The sequence below is a fragment of the Trichechus manatus genome, unplaced genomic scaffold, assembly GCF_000243295.1.
Source record: "Trichechus manatus latirostris isolate Lorelei unplaced genomic scaffold, TriManLat1.0 scaffold00265, whole genome shotgun sequence".
NCBI lineage: Eukaryota > Metazoa > Chordata > Mammalia > Sirenia > Trichechidae > Trichechus > Trichechus manatus.
Genome location: NW_004444201.1, coordinates 771,760 through 781,767, shown reverse-complemented (window position 1 = coordinate 781,767; position 10,008 = coordinate 771,760). Strand labels below are relative to the sequence as shown.

The following is a 10,008-nucleotide window of genomic DNA, read 5'->3' as shown; positions in this document are numbered from 1 at the left end:
GGAAGGCCTTCCCTGTCATCCTTAGGGGAGGGTCCTTGTCTCTTCAGCCTGTCTTCCTTGGAGATCGTCATGTGGTCTGGCATCTATCTTTCCACAGCTTTGCTTCTCTCTATGCCTAATCTGGTCTTTTTCTATCTCAAAAGAGACTAGGTCCAAGAGACACCCTACACTGTTACGGCGTCATTTATAACACGACTGCCAAACGAGATTACATCCACAGGTATAGGCGTTAGGATTCCAACACATATTTTCAGAGGACACAACTCAATCCATAACAACTATTCAGCATAAAAATGAATTAATGTTAAGATTAACATGGTGAATCTCAAAAATAATACTGAATGAAAGTTAGGGAAGAATATATAATGAAATCATAATAAATTAAAAAACAGGCAAAACTAAACTATATTAAAAATGGACACATACACAGGTGGGAAAACTACAAAGAAAAACAAGAGAATAATAATCACAAATGTCAGGATAATGACTCTTATTGACAGAGTGAGGGTATGTGATCGTGAAGGGGCGCACAGGCCTGTCAGCGATAATGCTGGATCTTAATCTGGGTACTTGGTGCATTTGTGTTTGTTGTATTATTCTTTAAAGTGTGCAATTACGTGACACATTTTTTCCCCTGTATCTATGATGTTTTATAACAGAAAATATAACAGAAAATTAATTTAACACATTTTCACTTAACTTTTGGTAATAAAATACTTTATTGGTACCATTTAATGTCAAAAACATAATGTTTCCATTGCTTAACTTCCAACTTTCAAGAAAAACCTGGTTTGACAAAACAGGAGAAAAGGTAAAATCATTTGATTCTGTCAAAAAACAAGCTGCAACTTACTTTTGCAAATAATTACATTCATTCACTCACTTAAAATACCATAATTATCTGGTCTTCGTAATAAATAACAAAAGAAACCTTGTGTATAAAAGAAGATGACTGCCTGAATAAGTTTGTGGAGAACATTTTACACACCTTAAAAACATGCCTAAATGCTATCCCAACTTCAAAGTTCTAAGAATTATTAGTAAGAATTATTGTAAAATTGAGTTCAAGTGGCATACCAAAATTTGGAATTCATAATACTTCACATGATATGATTTACTAAGCAAAAAGTGTAATGTGTTTTCTTCTGTGAATTTTCAAGGGTTTACGTACAAACAGAATTCAATATAGGCCCGTTTTAAAAGCCAAAGGTTCAAAAACTTATGCATGTCTTTCACCGTATCTCCAATTTCTGGATTTAGGTAAAAGATCCATGTGTGGTAATACAGTACAGTCCTCTCTGAATATAATTTATTCACCTTATCTCATTAATATAATTTAAGCTTCAGTTAAAACACTATACTATCTGCAAGTACTACAATGTATTCCTCTGAAGTAATGTGTAATTCAAACTTCATACAGACTAGCTTCCCTTCCCTGCCTTTTATTCAAATCTGTGATCTTGATATACCTCATTCATTTTTTCCTCACCTCAGTGAAACTCTCTCAACTCAAAATATTATAATAATGCAAACATATTTTCCCCACAAACATATTAGAAAATAAAGGATAATAAATATATATGAATCCATGTTAAATGAAGCAAAACAAAGCAAAAATAAAAAAAACCATGCTCTGCTCAACTACTGTGAACCGCCACAGGAAGGTTCTGATGTAGCCCTTGCTCCCACAAACGGATGTTCCCAGATACAGCAGTATCCTATACTTCAACATAATCAAACGTTCTATTAAAAACACTCCCATATTTTATATTTATATTAATATTTTTATATCAATATATTAATCCTGAACATGATGATAATGTAATAACATGTATTTTTAACCAAGCCATAGACTCTAAATATTTTCAACTATTATTCATCTGTTTAAGAACAGACATTCAGGGGGCCAAGCAACATTAGGTTAAGGGGTTTTGGTTTCTGCCTTCTCTTGGCTGGATGGATTTGAGATGTGTCATTTGATTATCCTCAGCTTCAGCAAAGACCTTCATTACAAATTCAGCAGGCTTACACAGGGGCAGCAAGTGAGAAACACTGTCCACTCCTGCACTTGTAGCACACGACCCTCTCAGGAGGCGCTGACACCCAGCGCTCAACACACTACAGCAGAAATGAACTCAAGACTCTTGGGATAAGCACCAGATTTCAATCTGTCAAGTATTCTATAGCACAGTGTTCACAGAACAGAGGCTTTGTATTCTGAAACACTTGATTTTTCTTCTCATTATCAAGATGAATTGGTAAAGACTTGTCTGAAAGAACATGAAAAATACTTATTTCTTCCCTGAAAGAGGCACTGTATCTGGAATTGGAGTTAAGGCTAAATAAACGGTGCTGGTTTGTGGTTGAGACGGTAATGCATCAACATGACATCAACCAACAGCTTCGCTATCCGTCCGGTATGCCTGTTTACGAAGGTGCGTCTCTATTTCCTCCCTGAAGACCAGCATCCCGAGGTGGGAATGCGAGGCCTCATTCATGGCTTTGGACTGGATGCACATGCGGTACTGCTCTGGGGTCAGTTCATCCACACAGCGCTTCTCATGCCAGAGGTGGAAGAGACCAGGAACTGGAGTCCGAATCACCATAAGGTCCCCATGTAAGTATTTTCTATAAAGATGAACATCTTCTCCACCCCAACCTTTGACTTCCATGTCAAATCCACCTGGAGGATCAAAATAGACACTATAAGTAACTGTAAGGTAGCCAGAACACAGTGACACATAATTAAGATTTAAATGTCCTGCTTCAAATGAGATGGCGTGGAACCGCATAAAGACACCTGACTTAAGAGGACTGAATCCTAGATTGGAAGTCCAGTTACCAGTTGATATTTAGATTCTAGGAGCTCGAGATAGTGTTGCTGAGAGTATCAAAATGAGATTAAATATCTGAGGGTGTTTTGTAAACTTGAGTTCTATCAAAATTGAAATAAAATAGAATATAAAGTACTCATACTCACCAACTTAATATTTTATTATATTTTCTCTTTCTTTTAGGCACAAACTTTTCTGGATCACATACATAGACAAAGGAACTAACCAGAGGGGAAAATAGAAGAACGAGCCAAGCTGGAAATAAAATTTGAGAGCATACAAATAAAGTCACAGGAATGAATGAAAGTATCGAAAGAATTTAGAGGAACAGAGGGCCTAGGTCTAAACATTAAGAAGTGCCAATATCTCGAGGTTAAACGGCGATAGAGCAGGAAAAGTCAATAAAAGAGACTTACGACGTGGCCCTACAGGAGGGAGAAAATTCTGGAGGGGTAGCACAGTAGCCAAAAGATGACAATGTCTCAAGAAAGAAGTGTGCACCCTTGTCAAAAATCAGCTGGATGTAGATGTATGGGTTTATTTATGGACTCTCAATTCTATTTCATTGGTCTATGTGTCTATTATTATACCAGCACCAGACTGTTTTGGTTACAGTAGCTGTACAGTATGTTTTGAAATAAGAAAGTGAGAGTCCTCCTACTTCATTGTTGTTGTTCAACACTGCTTTGGCTATTTGGGGCCCCTACCCATTTAATATAAATTTGAGGACTGGTTTTTCTGAAAATAAGGTTGTTGGAAATTTAATCAAGATTGTATTGAATCTACAGATTGCTTTGGGTAGTAATGACATCTTAACAATGTTAAGTCTTCCAATCCGTGAACACAGAGTGTCTTTTCATTTATTTAGATCTTCTTTAATCTCTTTCAGTAATGTTGGATAATGTTCATTGTATAAGTCTTTCACATCCCTGGTTAAATGTATTCCTAGGTATTGTATTCTCTTAGATACTATCAGAAATGGAATCACTTTAAGTTCTTTTTTGTATTATTCATTTCTGTTGTATAGAAACCCACCAAATTTTTGTGTGTTGACCTTGTACTCTGCAACTTTGCTGAATTCCTCTATTAGCTCTAGAAGCTTTTTGTGGATTATCTGGGATTTTCTATATACAGGATCATGTCATCTATGAATAGTGATAGTTTTACTTCTTCCTTCCCAATTTGGATACCTTTTGTTTTATTGCTTTATTGCTCTGGCTAGGACTTCCAGTACAATACCTAAGAGCAGTGGTTAAGAGTTGTCATCCTTGTCTTGCTCCTGATCTTAAAGTGGAAAGCTCTCAATCTTTCTCCATTGAGTATAATCCTGGGTATAGGTTTTTCATAAATGCCCTTAATCATACTGAGGAATTTCCATTTTACTCCTAGCTTAAGTTTGTTTTTTTTTTTTAATCAAAAAGGGGTGTTGGATTTTATCAAATGCCTTTTATGTGTCAGTTGAGATGACCATGTCGTTCTTTTCCGTTGTTCTATTAATGTGGTTTTTTACACTGATCGATTTTCTAATATTGAACCGAGCTGCATTCCTGGGATAAATCTCACTTTGTCATGGTGTATAATCTTTGTAATATGCTGTTGGAGTCTGTGTGCTAATATTTTGTTGAGGAATTTTGCATCTATATTCATAAGGGATAGTGGCCTGCAATTTTCTTGTGCTTTGTCTAGCTTTGGTTTCAGGGTAATGCTGGCTTCATAGAATGAGTTAGGGAATGTTCCTTCCTCCTCTACTTTTTCGAAGAATTTTAGCAGGACTTGTGTTAATTCTTCTTTAAATGTTTGGTAGAATTCCTGTGAAACCATCTGGTCCAGGACATTTTGTTGTTGTTGTTGGGAAGCTTTTAATTACTGATTCAATCTCGTCACTTGTTATGGGTCTGTTGAGATTGTCTATTTCTCTTGAGTCAGTTTAAGTAGGTCATGTGTTTCTAGGAATCTGTCCATTTCATCGAAGTTACTAAGTTTGTTGGCATACAGTTGTTCCTAATATTCTGTTATGATCCTTTTTATTTCAATTAGGTCAGCTGTAATGTCTCCACTTTTGTTTCATATTTTCATTATTTGCACCCCCTCTGTCAGTCTAGCTAAAGGTTTGTCAGTTTTATTGATCTTTCCAAAGAACCAGCTTATGGTTTTGTTGATTCTACTGTTTTTCTATTATCTATTTCATATTTCTGCTCTGATCTTTGTTATTTCCTTTCTTCTGGTAGTTTCAGGCTTAGTTTTTCCTCTTTTTCTAGTTCCTCAAGTTGCACACTTAGGCTATCGAGATCTTTCTTCTCTTATAATGTAGGTGTATACTGCTATAAATTTTCCTCTAAGCACTGCCTTTGCTGTATCCCATAGGTTTTGGTATGTTGTGTTTTCATTTTCATTTGACTCTTAAGTATTTTATTTTTTTCTCTCTCTTGATTTCCTCCTTGAATCACTGGTTGTTTAACAGTATGTTGTTTAATTTCCATGTATTTGCATGTTTTCCTCTTTACCTTCTGCTATCAATTTCTAGTATCATTCCCTTGTGCAAATACCTTGCGTAACTTGAATCTCCTTAAACTTACTGATATTTATGTGGTGACCTCGCACACGGTCTGTCCTGGAGAATGACGCATGTGCACTGTTCGGCTGTTGGCTGGACCATTCTACACGTCTTTTAGGTCTAATTGGTTTATAGTGCTGTTCAAGTCCTCTAAAAACCTGTTGCCATGGAGTCAATTCTGACTCATAGTGACACTATAGGACCGAGGAGAACTGCCCCATAGGGTTTCTGAGCTGTAAATCTTGACGTAAGCAGATGGCCACCCTTTTCTCCTGAGAAGCAGCTGGTGGGTTTGAACCGCTGACCCTTCGGTCAGCAGCAAAGTGCTTTAACCACTGCACCACCAGGGCTCCTCAAGTCCTCTATTTCCTTACTACTCTTCTTTCTAGATGTTCTGTTCAGTATTGAAACTGGTATGTTGAAGTCCTCACCTATTACTGTAGAGCTCTCTATTACTCCCTTCAATTCTGTCAGAGTTTATACATTTGGGGCTTGATATTATGTGCATACATAATTGTATCTTCTTGATGAACTGACACTCTAAACACTGTATGATGTCCTTCATCTTTTAGAACAGATTTTGACTTAAAAGTTATTTTTTTCTGACATCCATATGGCCACCCCTGCTCTCTTTTGGTTATTGTATGCATGGGTTATTCTTTTCCATCCTTTCACTTTCAGCCTGTTTGTGTCCTTGGCCTAAGATATGTCTGTCTAATCAGCATATATGGATGGATCTTTGTGTTTCATCTATTCTTTCACTCTCTGCCTTTTGCTGGGAGTGTTTAATCTATTTACATTTAAGGTAATTACTGTTAAAGACTTCTGTCATTTTGCTAATTGCATTCTGCGTGTCTTATACCGTCCTTGTCCCTCATTTCCTGCAATTTTGTCATTATGTTCTTAGTTGCTTTTTTGTAATGAACTTTTGATTTCCCTCTTCTGTGTACATTTTTTAGGTACTTCTCTTGTGATGGCCATAAAGATTATATTTAACAACTTAAATTTATAGCAACCTAGTTTAACTTGATATCAACAAGTAACATGTAAAACACAGCAACATGCAAAAAACTCTATTCCTATTTTGCTCCTTCCCCCTGTTGTTGTTACCACTGGCATCTTTATACATCATATACCCATTTATAAACATATTTCTTATACATTTGTTGATATAAAGCTTGTAAAACATAACTAATTTTGCCAACCAAAAATACCATAAGTGGCCCTTTTATCTGCCCACCATGCCATTCCCTTTACTGGAGACCACTCCCCCAAGCCCCTATCCCGCAGTGTATGGCTTCAAGTAGCTGTCTAGTGCCCTCTTCTTTCTAAGAACTCCTTTTACCATTTCTTGTGTGGCCAGTCTGGTGGTAATAAATTCCCTCAGCTTTTGATTATCTGGGAATGTCTTGATTTTACCCTTTCTTAAATTTTGTTTTTGGTGAAAATATCCACAGCACATTATACTCCCAATTCAACTATTTCTATATGTACAGTTCAATGGCAATGGTTACATTCTTCATGTTGTGCCATTTGTCTATCTTTCTCTATATTATTTCATTACCATTGACTTAAGACTCACTGTCCCATAAAATACTCATCTATGCTTTAAGAGTTACTGGTGTCAATTTGATCTGATATAGATGATTCTTTAAAAGAGTGTAATGCTGAAGGCAAATATTCTTTACTAACTCAGAAAAATCTGTTTAGTTTGAAGATGACTTCAGGGAATAGTTTTGGTTCAAGTTTCAAAAATTCTCAGGGCAACATACTCAGAGGTTCCTCAAGCCTCAATGGGTCCAGTAGGTCTGGATTCTGTAAGAAATTTGAAATTCTGTTCTACATTTTTCTTCCCTTTGACTGGACACACTTATTGAGTCCCTGAAGAAACATTTAGTAATGGTAGCCAGGCACCACCCGGTTCTTCTGGTCTCATGGCTAAGGAGGCAGTAGAGTTCATCGAGGCAACTAGACCTGTAGTCTAGTTCCTTATCCGTTCTTGGGTCTCCTTCTTCCTCTGCTGCTCCAAGTGAATAGAGACCAATTATTGTATCTTAGATGGCCACTTGCAAGTCCCCATGCAATACTCACCAAACTAGGGGGTAAAACAGAAACTTTAAAAAAATGTTAGACCAATTGGTTGGACAGTCCCACAAAGCCATGGGCCTAAGCGTTCAAACCAAGAGAACAACCTACGAGGTGTTTGGTTGTACCTCAGTAGGCAATGTCATCCTTTTTTTTTTTCTTTTGGTTGCTGTTGTGGTGGTAAATGTATACAACATTTACCATTCCACCCTTTCTCTAGTGTACAGCTTAGTGCTATCAGTTGTACTCATCAAGTTGTACAACCATTACCTTTGATGCCAACTTCCCCACCACTATAAACATAAACCTACTACTTCACAGACAATGATTCTCTCTCTTCCTCCCCCTTCCTGCCCTAGTCTTTCTCCATTGAGTATAATGTTGACTATTGATTATTCATAGATGCCCTTAATCATGCTGAGGAACTTCCCTTCTATTCCTCTCTTAATGAGAGTTTTTAATCACAAAAGGGTGTTGGATTTTATCAAATGTCTGTTCTGTATCTACTGAGATGATCATGTGGTTCTCTTAATCTATTAATGTGGTGTGTTATGCTGATAGATTTTCTAATGATGAACCATCCTTACATTCCTGGAAGAAATCAAACTTGGTCATGGTATAATCCTTTTAATATGTTGGTGGATTCTGTTCGCTAGTATTTTGTTGAGAATTTTTGCATCTATATTCTGTAGTTTTCTTTGCTGTAATGTCTTTGTCTGGCTTTGGTATCAAGGGAACACTGGCTTTGTAGAATGAGTTAGGGAGTATTCCTTCCTCATCTATATTTTGGAAGAGTTTGAGCAGGATTAGTGTAAATTTTTCTCTGAATGTTTGGTAGAATTTCCCAGTGAAGCTGTCTGCTCCAGGACCTTTTTTGTTGTTGTTGTTGGGAGGTTTGTCATTACTGATTGAATCTCTTCTCGTTATGGGTCTATTGAGATTTTCTGTATCTTTTTGTGCTGGTTTAGGTAGGTTATGTTTTTCTAGAAATTTGTCCATTTCCTCTAAGTTTTCAAATTTGTTGGACTACAACTTTTCATAATATTCTGTATTGATCCTTTTTATTTCTGTTGGATCAGTTGCAATGTCTCCAATTTCATTTCTTATTTTGGTTGCTTCCTCTTACTTTTTTTCTGTTTTGGTCTAGCTAAAGGTTTGTCAATTTTATTGATCTTTTTAAAGACTCAATTTTTGGTTTTGTTGATTGCCTTTATTGTTCTTCTATTCTCTATTTCATTTATTTCTCATCTTTATTATTTCCTTTCTTTTGGTAAGACTGGACTTAGCTTGCTCTTCTTATTCTAGTTCCTCAAGTTGCAGAGTTAAGACTGTTGGTTTGAGATCTTTTATTGCTATAAATTTCCCTCTGATGACTGCCTTCACTGTATCCCATAGGTTTTGGTATACTGTATTTTCATTTTTGCTTAATTGTAAATATGTATTTTTTTCACACTTGATTTCTTCTTTGACCCATCAGTTATTCAATAGTATGTTATTTAGTTTCACATTTAATGTGTTTTCTATTTTTCCTTATATTATTAATTTCTAATAGTATTCCTTTGTCGTCAGAGAAGATACTTTGTATCACTTCAATCTTTTAAAACTTGTCTATGTTTGTTTCATGACTTAACATATGGCCTATCCTGGAGATGTCCCATGTGTACTGGACAAAAATGTGTTTGTTCTGATGTTGGGTGGAGAGTTCTATATGTGTCTATTAGATCTAATTTGTTTATTGCATTGTTCAAGTCCTCTATCTCCTTACTGATCATCTTTCTGGAAGTTGCCAGTATTGACAATGGTGCAGTAAAGTCTCCTACTCGTATTGTCTTTTGCTCCTTTCAGTTCTGTATTTGCTTTATGTATTTTGGTGCATTGATGTTGGATGCACATATATTTATGATCGTTATATTTCCTTGTTGTGTTATACCTTTTATTAATACATAATGTCCTTCATCATCTCTTATAACAGATGTTGACTTAAAGTCTATTTTGATCACCCCTGCTCTCTTTTGGTTACGATTTGCATGGAATATTCTTTTCCATCCTTCCAATTTCAGTCTGTTGGTGTCCTTCGGCCTATCTTTTGTAGACAGCATATGGATGGGTCATGTTTTCTTATCCATCTGCCACTCTGCCTTTTGCATGGACAGATTAAACCATTTACATTAATTATTGGTAAGGAAGAATTTACTTCTGTCATTTTGTTACTTGTTTTTTGGGTGTCTTATACTTTATTTATAGGAGTCCTGGTGGTGTAAGTGGTTAAGTGCTCAGCTGCTAACCAAAAGGTCAGTGGTTTGAATCCACCAGCCACTCTGCAGGAGAAAGATGTGGTAGTCTGCTTCCGTAAAGATTACAGCCTTGGAAAGCCTTTGGGGGCAGTTCAACTCTGTCCTTCGGGGTCACTATGAGTCAGAATTGACTGGACAGAAACAGGATTTTTAGTTTGTATAATTTATTTGTCCTATTTTTTACAATTTTGTGATTGTGTTAAGTTGCTTTCTTGTGCTGTGTCTACTTGGTTTCTTCCTT

The 10,008-nt window shown here is 36.4% G+C and overlaps 1 protein-coding gene across 3 annotated transcripts in view; it reads right to left on the bottom strand.

Moving 5' to 3' along the window:
• Positions 1–565: 565 nt before the first annotated feature.
• Positions 566–10,008, bottom strand: part of CSGALNACT2 (chondroitin sulfate N-acetylgalactosaminyltransferase 2) — a 94,535-nt gene continuing 85,092 nt past the window's right edge. For 2 of the 3 annotated variants that reach the window (XM_023724857.1, XM_023724859.1), the window contains one exon: positions 566–2,683. In XM_023724857.1, the coding sequence (XP_023580625.1) occupies positions 2,391–2,683 (293 nt within the window). In that variant the 3' untranslated portion in view covers positions 566–2,390. The remainder of the gene's footprint in view (positions 2,684–10,008) is intronic. The other variant, XM_004389879.2, reaches the window with a different exon arrangement.